Source organism: Acomys russatus, chromosome 28 (genome assembly GCF_903995435.1).
Source record: "Acomys russatus chromosome 28, mAcoRus1.1, whole genome shotgun sequence".
In the NCBI taxonomy this organism is placed as follows: domain Eukaryota; kingdom Metazoa; phylum Chordata; class Mammalia; order Rodentia; family Muridae; genus Acomys; species Acomys russatus.
Window position 1 is genome coordinate 26,199,986 of NC_067164.1, and position 23,536 is coordinate 26,223,521.

Sequence of the window (23,536 nt, forward strand, 5' to 3'; positions counted from 1 at the left end):
TGGAACTGGGGGAAGGCTTTTCTACAATGCCTATACACAAGGCTTCTTTTTAGGGTGAATTCATCCATGCCTCTTAAGACAAAAAGAACTGTTGAAGGCTTTTCCCACAATGCTGACATGCATAAAGCTGCTTTCCAGAGTGAATTCTTTCATGAATGTTACCATGATAAGAACTAGGCGTTTCCCCAAAGTGCTTACATGCATAAGGCTTCTCTCCAGTGTGAATTCTTTCCTGCCTGCTATGATACATTGAATGGGTAAAGGCTTTTCCACAGTGCTTACATGAGTGAGACTTCAGTCCAGTGTGAATTCTTTCATGAATGTTATGATAATAAGAACTGAAAAAGGCTTTCCCCGGGATTACATGCATACACCTTCTGTAACCCTGTTTGTTCCTTTCATCCCATTATATTTCCTCTATGCTTTCCTCTCTTCCTTGACTCCTCTCCTCACCTCCCCCTTCTCTTTCTCTCACAGGAAGTACATCTGTGATGGTCAGGTTTAATGACACTTTTTTCTTCATTTTCTTTTTCTTGTTTCCCTTTTTGGTTTTTCAGGACAGGGTCTCTCTGTGTAGCCTTGGCTGTCTTGGATTCACTTTGTAGACCAGGCTGTCCTCAAACTCACAGAGATCCAGAGGCTGCCTCTGCCTCCCAGAGTGCTGGGATTACAGGTGTGCGCCGCTGTGCCTGGCATGACACATTTTAGTAGTAGAGTCCTGGAGAAAACGTTTGTGAGTTTGATAGTTTACATTGGCTAAAACTTTGACTGTGAAAGACCTTGTCCTTCATGTGAGTATCAAGGTGCTAAAGGAAAGACTTCATGGTGTAAGGAGCTATGAGGGTCACAGAAAGGTCCTGGGGTTAACTTCTTCAGTGTCCCTCCCTCATCGCCAGAAAATGTTTCACTGTGAAGCTCTCTGTGCAGCAGTCAGTGCGTGTGATGCTGAGGCCTGAGGATATGTTTATACTCGATAACGTGGTTAATCTTAACTTTGGGCAAAGTAAGGTCTTGGTCTCAACGTCTAGATCTCTTCTTCCTCCTGGATCGTCTCTGGGGAATTCTCTTTTACGCATTCATTCAATAAGTGCCTTCTGTTGCTGTGTGTTTTCTTTGCAGAAAACGTTTAAGTCTAAACGTAAAGTTTGAGAATGCATTGGACATTAGCCTCATGTCGACTTCGTTAGTTGGCACATCAGGCCCTAATTATTGGTACTGTGATTTCACCTGACCAGGGACCCTTCCTGTTCAGGTCCCGGGTTTTCCTTTTAGGGCACTAAGTCTAGGTTGGCTAGAGCCAAATGGTGGAGCTATCTTATGTGGAATAAACAGTAGGGGCCTGCTGAATACACGAGGAAGCGAGTCTGCACTAAAATCCCAGAGGATGTTCTGTTTAAATGCAAGGATTCCTCAGGGTTACTTCAAAGGGAACGCCTGGTTATAAGTGACTATTGCTTTTACCTATCACTTTTATTTGCTTCCGTCATCGGCAAGGACGTCGACCCAGCTTACTCATGAAATAAAAAGGCGGGTCCAGCAGCTTTCGCCAATCAGGGTCGCTGTTGCTTCCTTGCTGGAACTCTCAAATGAGGAACACGAATGTTCTGAGGTTTCCGCCCCTGGCTCCATTTTTGAATCCCGTGCAGCTTTTGTGAGGTGTGTGACAGCTGCTTTCCCTCAGTGTCACCTATTTTGCCGGCAGGCCCCTTCAGAGGACCTCTGCACGCGTCCGAAGCTGGAAATGGTGAGTGTGCCGTGGCTCCTGGAGTCCTGGGCGCCGCCGACCCGACGTTACCCCTGGCGCTGTGCTGCGGTGTCTTGAGGTAGAGTGTGGCGCCTGCGGAGCCTGGAGTCGGGGAGTCTCCTTCTGTCCTCTTGCTCTGGAGCTGCTTTTTCCCAGCCCTCCCCCACAGCCTGTCATGGGGAATCCGCGCCGTGAATCTGCGCAGGGCGGACATTGCAGCGCTGACGACGGGCTGGTGACGCAAGAGTCCGGATTAAGCTGTTGCTGCGTGTTTGCCCTTCCACTTGCTTTTGACCTGCTTTATTGTTTCCTGTGACCTCCTTGGTTTTGTATTGGTTTTGCTCTAGGCTGCTTCTCCAAACAAAAGGGATATGTGATCTGGGTTTGTTTGTTCGTTCGTTCGTTCGTTTGTTTGTTTTGGTTTTATTGTTTTTCAAGACAGAGTTTCTCTGTGTGACCCTGGCTGTCCTGGGACTCACTCTGTAGACCCGGCTGGCCTTGTACTCAAAGATTCGCCTGCCTCTGCCTGTAATGTGTTTTTTGTTTGAGGTTTCTTGTAGCTCATTATGTAGACTAGGCCTACCTCGAACCCTTGGGAAAAATATTACTTTCTTCAGTTGTTTCCTTTGCCTTTATATAGTTGGTCTCTCTAGACAGTGTAATTTGTAAGTATTGGGGAACCCTTGAGAAAGTCCATCTGAGAGAAAAACACCTTTGTCTTCTACCTTCTGGAGAAAATATTTTGTGTTTGAGAGTTGGTTTGAATGTGAGCATTTAAAAATTTATTGATGTTGTTTATGTGTGACAAGCCCGTCTTTGGGCTCCCATGTCATAGCATACTATGTAGGTCAGAGGACTGCCTTGTGGGCTGGAGTTGGTTTTCCTATACATTCCCTGGGTTCAGGGATCAAACTCAGGGATCAAACTCAGGTTCTGAAGTTTGCTAGATGACGGCTTTTACCTGCTGACCCGTTCCTTTGCCCCCTTATTTTTTATTTTTATTTTTATTTTTGAAACTGGGTCTCATGTGTCCCATGCTGTCATGGCACTCCATCTGTAGCTGTAGATGGCATTGAACTTGTGGTCCCCCGGCCTTCACCTTTCACGTTTTTGGGATTTCAAGGCATAAGGCACCACACTTGGTTTGGAGTGGTGCTGGGGATGGAGCAGACAGAAGGAGTTGCTGCGTATTACGCACCCACTCTGCTAAGTGAGCCACATCCTCTGTCCTGCAGTACAGTTTCTAAAAGTAAACCCCTTTCTCCCTCAGATTCTAGAAGGAAGATCCTAAGACCTTCTGAGGTTCCTGAGCAGCCCTTGTGCCAGTTGGCTGCTTAGCATAATCCTCTTTAGTTGCAAACATGAAATGCATATTAATGAGGGTATTGGAATTTTTTTTTTTTTTCCTTTTGAGACAGGATTTTACTCTGTAGCCTCTGATGGCCTGGAACTTGCTATATAGATAGGGCTTGCCTTGAACTGACAGAAACCAGCGTGCCTCTGCCTCCCAAGCATGAGGATCAAAGGCGTGCGCCACGGCACCCAGTTTGGGATATAAATTTCTCAAGTATGTTATCAGTATTCCCTGAGTTTCTTTGGTGTCTACTGTAATGCCTCCTTTCCCATCTCTAATTTTATTAATGTGTGTCTTGTTTCTCTTGTTAAATTGATAAGCCCTTGGCTAAAGGTTTATCAATTTTGGTGTTTTTTTCAAACATCAATTCAATTTTGTAGATTTTGTTTTACCTATATGAGCATTGTTGCCTGCCAGAAAGGATATGTGGCATGTTTGCCAGGTGCACACAGAGGTTAGAAGAGAACAGTTTATCCCCTGGGAATGGAGTTCTAGATGGTTCTGATCCACTATGTAGGTCCTGGGAACTGAACTCAAATCCTATGCAGAAGACCCATGTACTTTTCTGAACCATCTCTTTACTTCAGTGAGTTTTGTTTTCTTCTTTTGTTTCATTAATTTCAGCCTTTATCTTAATTATTTCTTCCACTTAGTGATTTGGAATTTGGGTTTCTTTTTTTCCCAATGCCTTATGGTGTTTCTTTTGTTGTTCATATGAGATCTGTCTAATTTATTTTGAAAAACATATATATTTGGGTGTGTGTGTGTTCCTATGCGTGTGTGTATGTGTGTATGCTTGGGTCTCTGCAGAGCCTGGAAGAAGGTGTTGAATCCCCTAGACCTGGACTTACATACAGCTTCGAGCCACTCTGCCTGGGAGCTGGGAACCAAACTTGGGTCCTCTGGAAGAGCCACAAGTGGCCTAACTGCTGGGCCATCTCTCCAGCATCCCGTTTGGTTTTTCTGTCAAATTATGAAATCATATTTTATAGGACAAGCTTTCAGAATAATATTGCCCTAACTCTCACAATGGTGCATTCTCCCTGACTCACAGAGAGGGATGCGTAGCCTAACTCTCACAATGGTGCATTCTCCCCGACTCACAGAGAGGGATGCGTAGCCTAACTCTCACAATGGTGCATTCTCCCTGACTCACAGAGAGGGATGCGTAGCCTAACTCTCACAATGGTGCATTCTCCCTGACCTCACAGAGAGGGGATGAGTTAGGCCTAACTCTCACAATGGTGCATTCTTCACAGAGAGGGATGCGTAGCCTAACTCTCACAATGGTGCATTCTCCTGACTCACAGAGAGGGATGCGTAGCCTAACTCTCACAATGGTGCATTCTCCCTGACTCACAGAGAGGGATGCGTAGCCTAACTCTCACAATGGTGCATTCTCCCTGACTCACAGAGAGGGATGCGTAGCCTAACTCTCACAATGGTGCATTCTCCCCTGACTCACAGAGAGGGATGCGTAGCCTAACTCTCACAATGGTGGCATTCTCCCTGACTCACAGAGAGGGATGCGTAGCCTAACTCTCACAATGGTGCATTCTCCCTGACTCACAGAGAGGGATGCGTAGCCTAACTCTCACAATGGTGCATTCTCCCTGACTCACAGAGAGGGATGCGTAGCCTAACTCTCACAATGGTGCATTCTCCCTGACTCACAGAGAGGGATGCGTAGCCTAACTCTCACAATGGTGCATTCTCCCTGACTCACAGAGAGGGATGCGTAGCCTAACTCTCACAATGGTGCATTCTCCCTGACTCACAGAGAGGGATGCGTAGCCTAACTCTCACAATGGTGCATTCTCCCTGACTCACAGAGAGGGATGCGTAGCCTAACTCTCACAATGGTGCATTCTCCCTGACTCACAGAGAGGGATGCGTAGCCTAACTCTCACAATGGTGCATTTCTCCTGACTCACAGAGAGGGATGCGTAGCCTAACTCTCACAATGGTGCATTCTCCCTGACTCACAGAGAGGGATGCGTAGCCTAACTCTCACAATGGTGCATTCTCCCTGACTCACAGAGAGGGATGCGTAGCCTAACTCTCACAATGGTGCATTCTCCCTGACTCACAGAGAGGGATGCGTAGCCTAACTCTCACAATGTGCATTCTCCCTGACTCACAGAGAGGGATGCGTAGCCTAACTCTCACAATGGTGCATTCTCCCTGACTCACAGAGAGGGATGCGTAGCCTAACTCTCACAATGGTGCATTATCCCTGACTCACAGAGAGGGATGCGTAGCCTAACTCTCACAATGGTGCATTCTCCCTGACTCACAGAGAGGGATGCGTAGCCTAACTCTCACAATGGTGCATTCTCCCTGACTCACAGATAGGGATGCGTAGCCTAACTCTCACAATGGTGCATTCTCCTGACTCACAGAGAGGGATGCGTAGCCTACCTCTCACAATGGTGCATTCTCCCCGACTCACAGAGAGGGATGCGTAGCCCTAACTCTCACAATGGTGCATTCTCCCTGACTCACAGAGAGGGATGCGTAGCCTAACTCTCACAATGGTGCATTCTCCCCGACTCACAGAGAGGGATGCGTAGCCCTAACTCTCACAATGGTGCATTCTCCCTGACTCACAGAGAGGGATGCGTAGCCTAACTCTCACAATGGTGCATTCTCCCCGACTCACAGAGAGGGATGCGTAGCCTAACTCTCACAATGGTGCATTCTCCCTGACTCACAGAGAGGGATGCGTAGCCTAACTCTCACAATGGTGCATTCTCCCTGACTCACAGAGAGGGATGCGTAGCCTAACTCTCACAATGGTGCATTCTCCCTGACTCACAGAGAGGGATGCGTAGAGCCCATCCCAGTGCACAGGCGTGACAAGGGTGTGGTAGTCTTCAGAGTAACAGCAGAGTCTTCTCACAAAACCTGGGGTTGCAAGGCAGCTAGCTTCATGAATCTCACCCCTATACCATGGAGACAGCGCTTTGTGCCCTGGAGATAGGAGCTGGGGTGCAAGAGAATGAGTGGGTGGTGTGAACCCTAAGATTTATGTCTGTAGGACTGGGAGGAGATCATCCTACCTTACACAGAGGAGTTGGGGAGCAGGTTGGGAGGGGACGTGCGGGCTTCTGCTGCCTGGTGGGATCAGGTCTGAGCAGAGAGGCTCCCCTAATCCCACAACGTCAGCTTGCAGACCTATGGGACTCCATGGCCTGAGGACAAGTCAGAGGGTCAGAGTTTCTCATGGGGAGTTGGGGTGTGAGTGGGAGGTGAGTGGCATTATCCGGAGATCATCATCTCACCTAAGCGTCCTTTGTGTCAGAGGGAGCACAGAGTGATCCACTGAAGTCCCAGGTTTCCAGTTACACCGGTTTCTCTGAGACAGAAATTATTGCTTAGAGGTCATAGCGAAGCCACTGGGTACAAATCACAAATGCAAAAATGCTGGGTGACAGCTCACTGTGACTTGGCTGAAAGTCAGGGTATTCTAGATCCCTGACAGAAAGCTGAGGGATCTGAGGTGAAAGGTTGGAGGTCAGAGCGCCCGTTGTTCACTTATTTGTTGAAGTCACTGAGTATTACTGAATTGGAATTAAACTATCACTTTTATATGTAGTTGTTCTGTGATGACATTCTACTGGATGTGACCAATTGTCTTTTCAAGCCAGACAGGGAATCAAGAATAGACCAAAGTATGAGAACCAATGAGTTTTACTCACGTTAATATAGAAATATGAGTGAAGAGTTACCTTGAGAGTCAGAAATGAATCAAAGACAGCTGTGTCACTAGAGCTAAGGAAAGCATGAGTGACCTCTTAGGAAAGCTAGACACATGGAGAACTCGCAGAGCCTGCAGGCAGCTCAACAGGCTGGGCAATGTCCTTTGCAGGGAGTTAAGCTGGTCTGACTCTCTTCCAAGCAGGTCATCCCGTCTCTGTTTTTTCCAGGCCTCCCTGTTGGTAGGCAGTCCACTCTGTCTGGAAACGTCTCTTCTTGAGAGATTCATATCTCACTGTCCTGGAACTCACTATGTTGACCAGGATGGCCTTAAACCACCTGCCTCAAGCTAGGATTAAAGGTGTATGCCACTATGTCCAACCATTAATAGCTCTTAATGTTAAAATCATAATGCCTACTTTACCATCATTGATAGATACTATCTTAGGTAAAAGAATGGAAACTGGTATTCCAAGCAAATGGAAGCAAGGGGGCATAGCTATTCTTTATCTGACAAAGTAGTCTTCAAGCCAAAACTAGTCAAAAGAGATAAAGAAAGTCACTTCATCTCATTATAGAAATAATCCACCAAGAGTAAATTATAACAGTAATCCTACCCAACAATCAGAGGTATACCCAGTTTTGTAAAAGACATACCACCAGATCAAAAATGACAGAAAGACCAAATGCTCTGATATTGGAGTTCAGTAACCTACCTTCACCAGGTGACACATCATTTGAACAAAAACTAAACAAAGAAACATTGGAATTAATTACATCGTTAATCAGTGGGCCTAATAAACATGCATGAGAACAATCCACCCAAAAGATTAAAGAGCCCACAATCTTCTCAGGAACCTATGGAACTTTCTCCAAACTCAACCACATCAGGACACAAAGAGAGTCTCTATAAATATAGGGAAGTTGCATTCTATTTGACCAAAGGAAATGAAAGTGGACATTATCAGCAATAGAACTTCATAAAGTACACAGACTCATGGGAACTAAGCAGCACACTACTGAATGATAATTGGGCCAAGGAACAAATCAAGAAGGAAAAATTTTTAATGAAAAAGAAAACACAGTGTGACCAAGTCTATGGGGCAGAATGAAGACAGTTCTAAAGAAAGTTTATGGTCCTGGTTGTCAACATTAAAAAAAAAAAAAGTTGATACTTCACAAATTGGTAAGTTAATAATACACCTGAAGTCCTCGAAAAAATAAAAAAATAAGAGGAAGAATGCCATCACAATCCCCCCCCCCCGGGGCCAGTCTTTCTTTTTCTCTCTCCTTTTCGATAATTTATTTTGAGAGCAGTTATGACCTTGTAGCTCAGGCTGGCCTCGAACTAATGATCCCCCTGCTTTGGTTTCATGATCATCAAGATAGCAGGTTTGCACTGTCATGCTTGGCTTAACCACCTCTAATTGTAGGGATATTTGTAGCAAGGCTTAAAACTTAACAGGCAGACTGAGAGTTTTTCCACGCTCCTTAGTTTTTCATGTAATAAGGGCCTTTCTCCCTATTGAGAAGCACAAGCTCACAGAAGCATAGCCAACACATACAATGAGAGAAGTGAAAGGAACATTACAGAGGGTCAGTACACCAGCTGTAAGTAAGTGTGGGATCTGCAGGTGTGTTGGCAGGTTCCATCTCATAGTATCAGACAGCCCAAGGTCTTTCCCAGTCCTTTTATTCAGTAATCTTCCTAAAATATTATCCAAACTATGGTCTTGAGCAGGGTCAGGTTACACACACCATACTCAGTTTATACAACAAATAAGTAAATAAGTAATATGTTCCTGTTTCTGTACTGATTCCAAATACCCCCCATCAAAATAAACACACTGGCTTATTTTCCAACACTTCCAGGCACAAAACCTTTAGTATTTGCTATGTCCTTATCTGGAGAATTTAAAGTATCTCAAGTGACGGGACGGATCCTAGTATATCTTCATGGCCTTTGTGCCTGTATCAAACCCTGTATTTGACTCAGACTCTTAAATCCTCAGAACATCTCCTGGCACGGACTTCTGGTGATTCTCAAGGTTCCAGCTGATGAAAAGGGTATGGGTAGAAACACTAGTGTGCCCACGGTTAACTTTGTTCAATGCTAAACCATAGTACAGGTTGATTGAAAATACTCTGTGAAGAAGAGTACCAGCCAATGAGTTAGGGTACTTGGGGTTTGAATAGGAATGGCGCCCATTGGGAGTGACACTATCAGGAGGCGTGGCCTTATTGGAGGAAGTGTGTCACTGTGAGGAGGGACTTTGAGCTCTCATAGATGCTCATGTGCCCACTGTGGCATACAGTCTTCTGCTGCCTGTGGATCAAGACGTGGACCTCTCAGCTCCACCAGCACCGTCCCTGCCTATATGCTGCCATGTTTCCCACCATGACAATAATTGTTGGGTCCCAGCCCGAGGGGAAAAATCGAATCAGGGTTCACCTGAAAGAGGGAGTGGAGATTGAAAGTAGGATACAGAGACGTGAGAAATAACGAATCAAGTCAGGACATTTCTGATCAAGATTCACTTTATTGCTGACTAGCAGGAGCATATACAGGGCAAGGTCAATAGGATCTATTCTTATCTCACTCACCCTAGCCCCCGGGCAAGAATGCAATAGCCTAAATCGCTCCCTGTAGAACTTTCTAGTTTTCTGATTAGTTCCTAGCTGAGACTTCTCTATTTCTTTCAAAGGTAAATAGTCCAAGGATAGCCTAGAACACAAGACCTTGTGGTGGGGTAAAGGTCAGCAACTCGAAGGTCACAGCATACAGCCTAAGCACAGGATTTCTGACATGGCAGAATTTGGCATGGGTCCCCACAAATAATGGACTAAACCTCTGATCTATAAGCCACCCCCAATTAAATGTTTTTCCTTGCAAGAGTTGCCGTGGCTATGATGTTTCTTCACAGCAATAAAACTCTAAATCAAACAGTACACAAGGGCACCAATTATTGTTTGGGGCTTTGAGAGGAAGGATTTGTTTGGTAAAGGGAGGAGCATGCACAGAGTGTTCTGCGTTCGGACTGGTAGGGTTACATTTGATAAGACTTGCTCCCTGCACCATGTTATTTCCTATCACATATCTAATTTTAATCATATGCCTTATTCAGGGGGTACAATGATGAAAAGATTGTCCTTAAATATTATTATTATTATTATTTTTTTTTTAAAGATTTATTTATTTTGTACGTATACAGTGTTCTGCCTACATGTACACCTGCACGCCAGAAGAGGGCACCAGATCTCGTTATAGATGGCTGAGAGCCACCATGTGGTTGCTGGGAATTGAACTCAGGACCTTTGGAAGAGCAGCCAGTGCTCTTAACCGCTGAGCCATCTCTCCAGCCCTAAATATTATTTTTTTTAGAAGGATCCAAAGGATTTTAGAAACCTACAAGAAGAACATCGTAATGGGTGGATCAGGGCCCAGGGGGATCTGTTCAAACTATTGCACTAACCAAGGACAATACAAGTAGTAAACGTTGAACCCCTACTCTGATCTAGCCAATGCACAGGACATTCTCCACAGTTATGTGGAGAGCGGGGACTAACTCTGACATGAACTCTGGTGCCCCATATTTGACGACCTCCCCTTGGTGGGGAGGCCTGGTGGCACTCAAGAAATAATAAGTAGGCTACCAAGATGAGATTTGATAGCCTCTGACCCTAAAGTGGGGGAGGAGATCCCCCTTGGTCATATACCTAGGGGAGGGGAATAGGGTGAAAGTGGGAGGGAGGGAGGAATGGGAGGATATAAGTGACGGGGTAACAATTGAGTTGTAATCTGAATAAATTAATTAAATAAAAATTAAAAAAAGAGAGAGAACACAGTTTATATTATGGTAAATGCACCCCAAAGTAGCTCATTACTTTGAGGCCATTTTCCATTGCTACGTGATGTGTTCCAAAATGTATTTCAGGGGATTAGTAAGGTGTTACTAGATGGACTAGTATTGCCAATTTTTAAAAGCATGAATCCTGGCAGTGGGCATGGTCCAAGGTTGCCTACAGAAGATTGTTCATAGAAGAATATCCAGACGGTGCTAGTTGTATTGTTCAGAAAGGACTGGCTGTAAAACTCAAAGTCTCAGGGTTGCTTAGCTTGTTCTGCGGTTGCCTGCCTTCATGTTGTCCCAGTGCCTAGAGTTAATTTCATGTCAGTTACAGCTGCTTTCTTGACACCTCATGTCTAAAATTGTAAGCTTGTTTCCACTCTTCATTTACAAAAATCCTTCAATGTATTTGTCAAGTTCCTTTACATTCCTGGGTGCTACGGACACTCTCAGTCGGGTATATGTCCTTGGGAATGAGAGTTTTTGAAGCATCGGTGGACAAAGATAGGCGAGCGACAAACAGAGACAAACCCAGGGGAGAGTATTTTGCAGGCCAACAAGCCAGATTTTTATACACATTTTTTGAAACGGGGAGTGTTTTTGTGCTTACATTTTTTTTTTTTTCATTCAAGGAAGTCACAGTTCAAAATGCAGGATGCAAAGTAATAATGTTGTCATTAATCTTGAGTCACTCTTCTTAAGTCCTTAGCTTGGTGTCAGTACGCATGTGCCCCCTTTATCAAAAAGGTCAATGTTCTCTCATTGTGCCAAACATCTGTGTGTCAAGACAGCGTCTTCTTAGTTCTTCTTGTTATCTGAGCGTCACTATCTGGAGCTTTCTTAAACACTTTATTTGGTAAGTCATAATATAAACCATGATTAATACTTAGCCATGTTTTTATTAGCAAGTGGAGTGGAACTCGTTGGTAAATTCCGGGGCTGAACGGTCCCTGGCTGGAGTCCCAAGTTAGGGTGTTTCATAGCAACAGAGTCATGTCTGAAAAGTCCTGATGTGGAAGTAGGTCAGGAGGAAAAAAACAGGCAGAATGTTCCAAAACAAGAAGGCTGCAATCAGTTACTCCAAAAGGAACATCAGACCCATTCCAGGAGGCTCTCCTGGGGCAGAGGTCGTCATCCCGGGTTGTGCAGTAACCTTTGTCACACAGACTCCACTGGAGGGAGTGTGACGCCTGAGTCCAGGACAGAATGAAATAGCAAAGTAAGGGTCCCACTTCAGTTCCTGACAGAGTCCTCACTCCCCCCAAACCTAGAACCTACTTGAGCTGCACCTTGGCTGTAAGGATTTCTTCTAGCATTTCTGTCTTTGCAGCGTCTACCAGAATGATTCATTCAGATTTGCTTCTTCTGGTATACTAAGATTGGTGGGGGGGGCCAACTGGGGGGGGGATCAAGAGCATTCTTTCCCCCTCTTTTTCACAAAAAAGTTCAAAGTGTCCAGAGAACCTGATCAGGATTATTTACAATGGACTCACTTCTTTGTGTCTTAAAAAAAAAAAAAAAAAAAAAAAAAAAAAAAAAATATATATATATATATATATATATATATATATATATATATATATATATATATATATATATATATATGCTTTTCTTCTTCTTAGGCTTTTCTATGGCTATGATAAACTGCTTAGAAAAATGGCTTAAGATAGGAAAAGTTTATTTCATTTCATGCTTGAGTGGTTCACTAAATCATGACAGGACCCTTAAAACAAGAGTGACAAACAACGGTTACATCCTGACCACAGCAGCAGTAGAGTTATGAGTTATGAGGAGCTGCCTGCTCCTCCCCCTCCCTTCTTTCTCTAATAAAATCCTGCACACAAGTCAGAGGATGCTCCTGCACAGGGTGAGTGGGTTTCCTCATGTTACTTTATGTAACCATCATAATTTCTCAAGTTGGCCTTTATGTACACAATCACTTAGGGGTGTCTTCAGTAGCTTCTGTTGTAGGTGAGTCTGCATGTTGTCAGCCTTGCAGTTAAAAAGTACCCATCCTCCTGTGCACTGTTTCAGGAGCCTGTGACCTTTGAGGATGTGGCTGTGAACTTTACCTCAGGAGAGTGGACTTTATTGGATTCCAGTCAAAAGAAGCTCTACAGAGATGTGATGAAAGAGACCTTTTTTAACCTGATCTCCATAGGTAAACAGAACACTTTGTTTCCTTTGCTTATCCATTCAGAGACAACTATTTCTTCCTTGTTATGTATGTGTGGTTTGTGGTTTCAAATTTGAAAGGGAGGATGTAGTGAATTTAATATGCCTGGTCATGTCATAAGATTAAGAATATAATACATTTTTATAATACTGACTATATCATAATAATTTCTTTGGGTTTGCTTCTAGAGAAAACACAAGAAGAAAATGTTGAAGAGGATTACCAAAACCTCGGGAGCAGTCTGGGGTAATTTATAGAGAGGAATTTACATCAAATGTTTGAGAATATTAGGGCAACTGAACCTAGTAAATTATCCCAATATATCTAAGTATAAATTAGTTCTAACGTAGATGTTTATAAAACTGCATTGGATCTGTTCGTTCAGAATTTGAGTATCCCATCTCTGTAATTTCTGAACGTCACTAAAATGTGGTGCAATACTTAGCCATGTAAGAGATTTTTCCCTCCAGTGGTTCATTACATAAAAACTTGCCTTCATACTCCAAAGTATTTGATATATTTTTAATAATATTTTCTCACAGCTTTATAAATAACGGTTACGGTTACTTTTGTTGTTGCTGTTGTTAACTTGGGTTTTAGAATTGTTTGTTTTTTTATGTGTGCTTTGTTTGCATGTACGTCCATGTGCCACATTCATCTAGTGTCCTTCGAGGCCATAAGATGGCATCTCCTGTTGCAGTTATACACAGTTGTGAGCCATTGTATGAGTGCTGGGAACCAAACATGGCTTCTCTGGAAGAACTATCAGTATTCAGAACTGCTGAGTCACCTCATTAGCCTCACTAGAGCTGTCTTTAATTTGTTTGTTTAATTGCTGAGATAAGCACTAGGACAACAAAATGCAACTTTAGGAGGAGAGGGCTTATTTTGGTTCTTGTTTTGATTTCTGTATCACAGTCCCTCATCGTGGGACATCTAAGTGGGAATCTGGAGACTGGGATTGAAACAGAGGTTAGAAGAACACTGCTTATTGGGTTGCTCCTAGAGCCATCAGTTCCTCCTCTTCCTCCTTCTCCTCCTCCTCCTTCTCCTCCTCCTCCTACTGGGTTGCTACTACTGATGATGATGATGATGATGATAATAATAATAATTTACTCCTACAGATGAATCTATTGGAATTGTTTCTCAATTGTTTTCCATCTTCTCAGATGACCATATCTTGGGTCAAATTGACAAAAAAAAAAAAAAAAAAAAAAAAAAAAAAAAAATCTAACCAGCACAAGTGTCTCCTTGTTTGTCCCCATGACCTCATGTTAACAGCAAGATATAAGTCATAGTATAACTTTAGGAATCTCATGGTCTTAAAGAAATGCATAGACTTTAAATATTCAGTGCTTCTGACATTCAGAAGTTCTCTGCTGTGGGCTCCTGTAAATCAAATATAAGTTATACACTTCTTATTTTAAAGGGCAGTTAGCAGGGCAGTTAGGTCAAAGCAAACCCCAAATTCAACGGTGTTGATCAAAGTCTGTAGCTCAATGTACTTCCACCGGGCCTCACTCACAGCACACATCGCTAGACTCCAGGCTCAGGGTAGCTTCAGTCTACAACTTCCGCTGCCCTTGCCAGTTGTTTATGGCATTGGCCTCTCTAATCTGCTAGGGTCCGTACAGGCTGTACCTGCACCATTCACTTTCTCTTCAGGAACACCAACCGTGGCCCTTGTTGCACAAGCTCATCTGTTCTCAATAAACCCTTTAATTGTGGCATTTCTACTGCAGCTGGGGTTTCACCTTGAGCAGTGATACCTTCTGGCCTTTCATGGTACCCTGCCTCGGCTTCTCCATGACCTCTTAGTTTCTGCAGCTCTCATATTGCCAAAATTAAGACCACATGACAGAATCTTACACACTGTCATGTTTTGTTGCCAGTCTGAAGTGATTGTGGTCTTTGTGTGGACTGAACTTTCTGTAGCTTTCACCTCAATGGTGCTGTTGTTTATCATAGCTGAGTGACCAGAAAGTATATATTCTTAGTATAAACTATCTCCTGAAGCACTCTGATAGGCCCTTTGAGGTACTCTCTTAAACATCCTTTTGAGAGTCTGGATGTCATAGCATGAGAGCACAGCTACTCATATACCCTTAACTGAAAAGGCTGGTGTTTGTCTCTCCAGGGTAGGTCAGACTCTTTGACAAAGCACACAGCTTTGGGAGAAATGTGCTTGGAACTCTGAGGAAGGCAGGGGACACTCCTTAGCCAGCCACATCAGCCTCATCACCCTTCCACTCTTAGGCATACCTTTGAAACTTGACAAGGCAGCCTTCCGTTGTCTACATTGCTCTTAGCATTCTTTCATTCCAAGCTGTCAAAGCGGGTCATTAGTCTTTGAGCACCCGTGGTCTTTTCCAGTTGAAAGTTCTAAACACTTTCACAGTTCTTCTAAAAACAGCATGGCCAGGTAGGTCAAGGCAGTAGTACCCCATGGACCTGACCCCAATTTCCGTCTTAGGTTGCTTTCTAAACACCATAACCAAAACCAACTTGGGAACGAAAAGGTTTATTTTAGCTTATACTTCGTGTCACAGTTGATCATCGAGGGAAGCCTGGTCAGGAGCTTAAGCTGGCCAGGGAGCTGCAAGCAGAAACTGTGGAGGAGCGCTGCTTTCTGACTTACCCTGTTACTTTTTTGTTTGTTTGTTTTTGGTTTTTTCAAGACGAGCTTTCTCTGTGTAGCCTTGGCGATTACAGCTGTAGTGGACCACTGGAGTCAGTCACCAACACTTTGTTTGCCTACTTAAGATATGCCAGTATCAGAGACTTGATATCCTATGAGCATATACAGGGGGAGGAGGTCCCTCTCAGTCACAGTCATAGGGGAGGGGAGTAAGAGGGAAATGGGAGGATACAAGGGATGGGATAACAATTGAGATGTAATATGAATAAATTAATAAAATATATTAAAAAAAATATACCAGCATCAGTACCTGCTCATGTACCACAGGATTCATTTATTGGAAATACTTTCTCACATATGAAAGAATTACTGGAAAGAAATCTTAGTAATATAAACATTATGAAAAAAAAAAAACCTTACTATTTCCACTGCCCATAATGGTCTTCTTTTTTTTTTTTTTTCCCCCTCTCAGAACTCAGGTGGTTGAGAGGGATGGTGAATATGAACACGACAGTCAGTGTGAAAAAGCCCAGCCACAGATTCCAGAGTGTACTTTTAATGAGGACATGCCTCCTGCTGCATATGAAAGCGGCTTGAGTGTAAGAAACATCATTGGTAACTCATCCTCAGATGTGCCCCTCAGTGATCCAACCGAAGAGAAGCCATTTGAGTGTAAGGAAGCTGTGGCGAAGGCTTTTAAACATGAGACATGTTGGGGGGAAGATATGGGTCATTCTCAATCATTTCAGGTGCATGAAAGTACTGGAGAGACATCATGTGAAAATCAGCAATGTCGTGCAGCTCCTGGGAGCCTTAAACACAACGAAGCCACCATGATGAACTCTACATATGGCCAGAGAGACGAAGGAATCCATACGGAAGTAAAGCCATTTGTGTGTAAACAGTGTGGAGAAGCCTTTGTTAATTCCACCCACCTTATCAGTCACGAACGGATCCATATTGTGGAGAAGTGTTATATTTGCAAACAGTGTGGAAAAACATTTAGATATTTGTCATGCTTTCAAAAACATGAAAGAATTCACAGTGGAGAGAGGCCTTATGTGTGTGAGCAATGTGGGAAAGGGTTTATTCAGTTGAAATACCTTCTCATGCACCAAAGAAATCACATTGGAGAGAACTCTTATGAGTGTAAACACTGTGGGAAAGTCTTCACTATTTCCAGTGCCCATGGTGTTCATGAAAAAACCCATGGCGAAGAGAAGCCGTATTCATGTACGCACTGTGGAAAAGCTTTCACTAGTCCCAGTGACTATAATAGTTGTGAACGAATTCACACTGGAGAGAATCCCTTTGTATGTAAAAAATGTGGGAAAGCGTTCAAACGTTTGGGTCATTTTATGAATCATGAAAGAATCCACACTGGAGAGAAGCCTTATGCATGTAAACATTGTGGGAAAGCCTTCACCAGCTCCAGTGACCGTAACAGTCATGAAAGAATCCACACTGGAGAGAAACCCTTTGTATGTAAAACATGTGGGAAAGCCTTCAGCCGTTCTGACTATCTTATCAACCATAGACGGATTCACACTGGAGAGAAGCCGTATACATGTAAGTATTGTGGGAAAGCCTTTGCCACTTCCAGTGACAGGAACAGTCATGAAAGAATTCACACCGGTGAAAGATCCTTCCTATGTAAAAAGTGTGGCAAAGTATTCATTCTTTCCGGTGACCTAATCAAGCATGAAAGAATTCACACTGGAGAGAAGCCATATGCATGCAAACATTGTGGAAAAGCCTTCACCACTTCAAGTGCCCGTAACAGTCATGAAAGAATTCACACGGGAGAAAAGCCTTACACATGTAAGCACTGCACAAAAACTTTCACCACTTCCAGTACCCGTAATAGTCATGAAAAAACTCACACTGCAGAAAAGCATTTTACGTGTAACCTTTGTGGAAAAACCTTCAACAGCCAGAGTTCCTATTACACTCATAAAAAAATCCACTCTATGAAAGAGAAACTTTATGTATGCAAACACTGTGGGAAAGAATTTACTTATTGTGGTAATTTCCTCAAGCATGAAAGAATTCACGGTATAGAAACCTTGTCTATGTGAGCAGTATGTGAAAGCATTTCTGTGTCCCATGTCATTAGAAACTCCTCTAAAGTCTCATAGTGAAAGAACTCATATAGCTGTCAACAGTGTGGCGCTCTGTGTGGTCAACTTGCCTTTATTTGTTAGGTATGAAAAAAGAGTTTGGATGTACCATGAGGTGGCTCTGCTAGTTATTTTTTTGGGGGTGGTGATGGTGGTGGTCTGATCTCAATTTGAACACTGGAACTTACATGGTAGAAACAGACCAATTCCCAAAATGTGTCTTCTAAGTTCCATGTGTGCACCATTGAGTGTGTGGCAGTATGTACTCAAATGAAGCAAATAGATGTGCTAAAACAAGAAAAGAAGAAAAAAAAAAAATTGAAGTGGAAAAGTGTAATCTTAGCCCTAATCTACAAGCATGTGCAGGATGAAATCCTGTTCTGATGCATGTTTTAATGCTAGGGTAAGAGGCTAGCAAAGCAAAAACATCCAAGAAACACATTTGAATATCACTTAGGACTTTAACGGACCTGTTCCAACTAAATGTAAATTTTAATGGGAAAAAAAATGAGAAAGCTGTGTGACTTTGAGTTGAAATAAATGTTTTTGTGTTGTTTAATCTTATAAAGAGAATTTAAGCTTGTGTAGAATATTTTAGAAATAACCTGAAAGAACTACAATAAAAATATTATCATTCTGATCTTTCCCACACAAGACTTTTATTTTTGCTTTTTTTTGTTTTTAATCTTGGAGGTAAGATTTGCTTAATAATATTGACATAATTTTTCAGTCTGCCGTTCCTGTCACTTGAAAGACAGGCTACCAAGAACCTGTCCAGCAATATCAAGCATTTAAAGAAATTGTAGCCTGGAGAAACGGTTCAGTGATTACGAGTGTTTACAAACTCTTCCAGGGAGCCTTAGTTTGGCTTCCAGTGTGTGTGGTTGATTTGAAGTAGAACCGTTATTGTTTCCTATTGTAATCCCGTAGCAAATTCTTTCTCAAAAAAACCCCACTATTTCATTGCTTATTACCTTTACATGAAAAGTGTTTTTTCCCGGAGTTGCATGTAGATTTCTAAAAATTGATTGTGTTACTTGTGTGTCTGTGTTTGTGTGTGAGTGCACGCACATGCATCCAAGTGCCTGGGACCTGAAGAGTGTGCATGACCTTCTGGAACTAGATTCAGACTCAGCTGTAGTGTGAGTGCCAGGAACCAGACTCCAGTTCTCTGTCAACAGCAAGTGCCCTTAATCTTTGTCCTATCTCTCCAACTCCAATATTTACACAGTTTCTGTGTTTTTTTGGTATTTTTGTAAAAGTTTCATTGTACTTCAGTGATGATATTTTTAAACACAGTTTTAACTGATCCCCGCCAACCCCTCCCCCGCCCCCCGCACTTTTGGTAGTTTCATGGGTTTTTATAATAAATTTTAGTGTTTTGAATTCCCAGTTCCCCTCTTTCATCTTCCCTCTTATCCCTTCAGAACCTCTCAGCAGACCTACTCCTTCATGTATGAATATAAACAGGAGAATTGGTAAGGCATTCGCATTTACATGACCATTTATCAAGACAGTAATATGTACCTGCTTAGCACTGGTCGTCCACCCCTCCCCCCAGCCACAAGTTCTTGGTGATTAAGGGGTGAGATGACTGGTCATCTAAGAGTGCTTCCTAATCTTCCAAAAGCTCCGAGTTCACTTTCCAGTATCCACATTTGGTGTTACACAGTGACCTGTAACTTCCAGGGATCAAAGACTCTTCTGGGCACTGAAGGCAACCATAAATAACATATGCGCTCAGATACATAATAAAACAACTGTTTGGTGGTTTGGTCTACATTAGGCTGTTTCTCTAAATAGAAGAAATTGCATGAGGGTATACTTATTCGGTACTTCTTTTTTCTAGATGAACTTCTTCAGAGGAAAAACTATATTAGTATTTTCAATAGTGTTAGGTGTCAGGGTGCAGAGTGAAGAGACAAAAGGCTAGAAAAAGTGACCTCAACAGAGGACACTGGTCATTAACATATACAGCAAGTGACACTATCTTTTCTGCTGAAAAGTGTGCAGTGAGAGCAAGTTACCTGGAACCCTTTAGAGGGCTATTGTAAATGGCGTGAGGGTGAATTGATGTAGCTTCCTGGGCTATGTGTTGTAATGCGGTCTCTCCTTTCTAAAAGTATTTGTCCAAAAGAGGCATGCTGTGTCAACAGACGTTCCCTTCCCGGCTGACACAGAATAGTTAAATCAGGCCAGCTGAAGCCTCATAGAAATGCTCTTTACAACTGAGGCACTCTATACATTAGAATGTTTGCTTGTACAATATTATTCTTGGCCATTCATGGACATGAATATTTAAACTACTTACCATTTGAGGTTGTCATTGTCAGTGTCTTTTACCCTCTTGTTTGGGCCTATTTCTAAATAATTCTTTTCATGATGCTCTTGAATGGGATTTTGCCACTGATTTTCTCTTTCACCCTCATCTTTATTGGAGCTCAAAAATATTGTTGTTTATTGAATGTTGGTATTATATCCTGCTATGTTATTGAAAGTATCAAATATCACAAAAAGTATACATTTTACAACTTCCTCTGTATTTTAGTGTAAATTCCTGCTCAGATTGGAGAGAATATTGGCATTATTCTAGATAATTCTAGCTAAAGATAGGTAAAATGAAGGCTTGAGGTTCCAGCTGCTGCTCCCGGTTCCAGCAGCAACTTTGGTGGAATTGCTGGTCTGCTAAAATCCTGCTGACTACACCAGAAGACTCATTCCTCGGGACTGATATCCTTAAAGTTTTATTATAGTGTTCTTTAATATCCTTTTCTGATTGTTTGGGTTAGTTGGGTTATTAGGGAGGTAGGTTCATTTAATAAGTTCATAATAAAATAGATAAGAAAATTGAGCCTACATAACATAATTACATATAACAAAACCAACTTGAGCCGGGCGTGGTGGCGCATGCCTTTAATCCCAGCACTCGGGAGGCAGAGGCAGGCGGATCGCTGTGAGTTCGAGGCCAGCCTGGTCTACAAAGTGAGTCCAGGATGGCCAAGGCTACACAGAAACACTGTCTCGAAAAACCAAAAAACCAAAAAAAAAAAAAAAAAAAAAAACCAAAACACAAAACAAAAAAAACAAAACCAACTTGGTTAGTCAAATACATATGTGTCTACTTCGGTCTCCATGCTAGTAGGAATCTCAGCTAGAGTCACCCCCATATCCTTCGAGAAGCCTATCCTATCCTAGGTCACCAGCTTGACCCAGACAGAGATGCCTGTGCTCATGATTCCTCTTCTCTCTGCAGGCCCTCTGTCCTGCTCCCGCTCTCCCAAGGCCTGATCTCCACCCTCATTTCTCTCTGCATTCCCTCTCCTAACTTGTTCCTTCTCTTCAACCATTTCTGCTATCTGTTCTATTTCCCCTTCTCAGTGAGATTTAAGCATCCTCATTTGCGCCCTTCATGTTACTTATCTTCTTTGGGTCTAGGAATTGTAGCATGATTATCTTCTACCATATGGCTAAAATCTTATAAGTAAGTACATGTGATATCTCTCTTTCTGAGTCTGGGGTACCTCACTCAGGATGATCTTTCATAGTTCCATCCATTCGCCTGTAAATTTCATGATTTCCTTGTTTTTAATAGCTGAGTCATATTGCATTGTGTAACTGTACCACAATTTCTTTATCCAGGCTTCTGTTTAGAGAGTTTTAGGTTGTTTCCAGATTCTGGCTACTACAAATAAAGCTGCTATGAACATAGTTGAGCAAGTGATCTTGTACATTAGAGCATCTTTTAGGTATATACCCAGGAATGGTATCACTGGGTCTTGAGGTAGAACTCTTCCCAATTTTGTGAGAATGCATCAGATTGGTTGCCAGAGTGGTTGTACAATTATGTACTCCTGCCAGCAATGGAGGAGTGTTCCCCTTTCCACATCTTTGTCAGAATGTGCTGTCACTTGAGATTTTGATCTTAGCCATTCTGACCAGTGTAAGATGAACTCTAAGTGTCATTTAGATTTGCATCCATCTCTGACTTCAAACTATGTTACACAGCAATAGGAATAAAAACAGCATGGCACTGGCATAGAAACAGATTGAGTGGGCATGATTTAAATTTAAAGCCACTTTCAAAAGGTAGGCTGAAATTCAGGCCGAACATGGGCATTGTTTGTGATCAAAGCAATAGGGGGCCCCAGAGTTCACAAGAAGCAAGTGTGAGCAGCAAAAAGTTCGGAGCACGGTCTCCTTAAAGGCAAAGCTATAAACCGGATCGAAACCAGCTGAGCCTAGCTTAAAAAAAAGGAAAAAAAAAGCGCACAAAGGAATCTGCCGTTCTAACTGAACTGCTTTTGGGAAGGGGAATGTTATTAATTCAGATATTTAAGCGCAAGGCTGTCAGTATTTTTTTTTTTTTTTTTTTTTCAGTCAGGAACGCTGTTTTGCCCTTCAAGAACTATCCAATGAGAAGCACGAATATTCGGAAGGTCCCGCCCTTGCCGCCATGTCTGAGTCCTGTGTTGTTGAGAAGGCCTGTGATGCTGGGGTCTGCACTCTGTCTCCTCTGTTTTTAGAACTATTAGGAAAAACACCTGGATGCATGTAAAAGAGGAAATGGTAAGTGTGCGCTGGGCTGGTGGAGTCGTAAGTGACAGATTTGTGGCACTGCGGAGTCTGCGGTGCTGTTGCCTGCTGTTCCCCTGGTGCTGGGCAGCCTGGCACTGGCTCTGTGACCCCCAAAGCACTGGAACTGTGGGCATAGCAGGCGGCCGAACACCAGATCCCGCCCTGTTCTGTTCCAGGGAAGGCATTTCGTCCCAGGTCCCTGTCTTCAAGGGGTGGGGCGCCACCTGGAACCTGCGCCCCCGCAGACACTGCAGCACTGGCAGCTTGGTGATGCTGAGTCCAGACTGTGGCACAGGGGGACTTGGGTGGTGTGAGTTGTTACTCGGATGGCCTTACAGGTCTGTCTGTGCTGCTGTAGATTTCGCCTGCTATAGTCTCTCTGAATTATATTCTTAGTGCTGGTCCTGAACAGCTCCGACTCCACAGTGTGTGTGTGTGTGTGTGTGTGTGTGCGCGCGCGCGCGTGTGTGTTAGTGTGTGAAGGGGATCAAGTGCGCTCGAATGTGTGTTGTTTACATGCGTGCTCAAGGCTGCTTCGCCAATAGAAAACATTGAGACTGGGAGTGTTTGATCAGTATTTAACAGATGGCATTCTTTGAGGGGGGAAAAGCGAAGTATTTTCAGTAGAATATTTATCTGTATGCTATTATTTCTGGAAATTCATAGACTTGAATATTCAGTTTCTTTACCATTTGAAGTTGTCATTGTTGAAGTCTTTTGCTTGGGTTTATTTCTAAGTAATTCTTGTTACAATGAATGGAATTTTGTTCCTGATTTTTCTCTTTCACTCTATTGGAGAAGAGAAGTGATATTGCTTACTTAATGTTGATTTTATATCCTGCTAGGTTTAAAAAAAGTATTAAGGGCTAGAAAGAAAATGTTCACTGTATGTTTTTGTTTTGTTTTCTTGAGATAGGGTTTCTCTTTGTAGCCCTGGCTGTCCTGGACCCACTTTGTAGACCAGGCTGGCCTCAAACTCACAAGAGCCACCTGCCTCTGCCTCCCTGAGATCTGAGATTAAAAGTGTGTGCCACTACTGGGTGTGGTGGCGCACGCCTTTAATCCCAGCACTCGGGAGGCAGAGGCAGGTGGATCGCTGTGAATTCAAGGCCAACTTGCTCTACAAAATGAGTCCAGGACAGCCAGGGCTACACAGAGAAACCTTGTCTTGAAAAACCAAAAAACAAACAAACAAAAAGTGTGTGCCACCACGCCCAGCTCAAAATCTTTACATTTTCCCCTGTATTTTATTAATGCTCAAATTGATGGGAATATTAGCAGTATGCTAGATAAGTGCAGCTACTGATAGGTAAGATGAGACCAGCTTGGAGAGGGTAAAATACTTACATTGTGTATGAAAAATACACTATTAATTTGAAAAT

At 42.9% G+C, this 23,536-nt stretch overlaps 2 protein-coding genes across 4 annotated transcripts in view; both read left to right on the forward strand.

Moving 5' to 3' along the window:
* LOC127211011 (zinc finger protein OZF-like) overlaps positions 1-23,536 on the forward strand; it is a 62,237-nt gene that overhangs the window by 30,830 nt on the left and 7,871 nt on the right. The window contains exon 1 of one of the 3 annotated variants that reach the window (XM_051170831.1): positions 21,999-22,145. The exons of the other annotated variants lie outside the window; for them this stretch is intronic. Coding sequence (XP_051026788.1) covers positions 22,125-22,145 — 21 coding nt within the window. The 5' untranslated portion in view covers positions 21,999-22,124. Of the gene's footprint in view, positions 1-21,998; positions 22,146-23,536 lie in introns of those variants that run through there. 3 annotated transcript variants of the gene reach the window in all.
* Positions 1,494-17,610, forward strand: LOC127211010 (zinc finger protein 878-like). Its single transcript, XM_051170830.1, has 4 exons — positions 1,494-1,744; positions 12,680-12,806; positions 13,010-13,067; positions 15,932-17,610. Exons 1-4 carry the CDS (start codon positions 1,742-1,744, stop codon positions 17,535-17,537), a joined length of 1,794 nt encoding a protein of 597 aa, XP_051026787.1. The 5' UTR covers positions 1,494-1,741; the 3' UTR covers positions 17,538-17,610.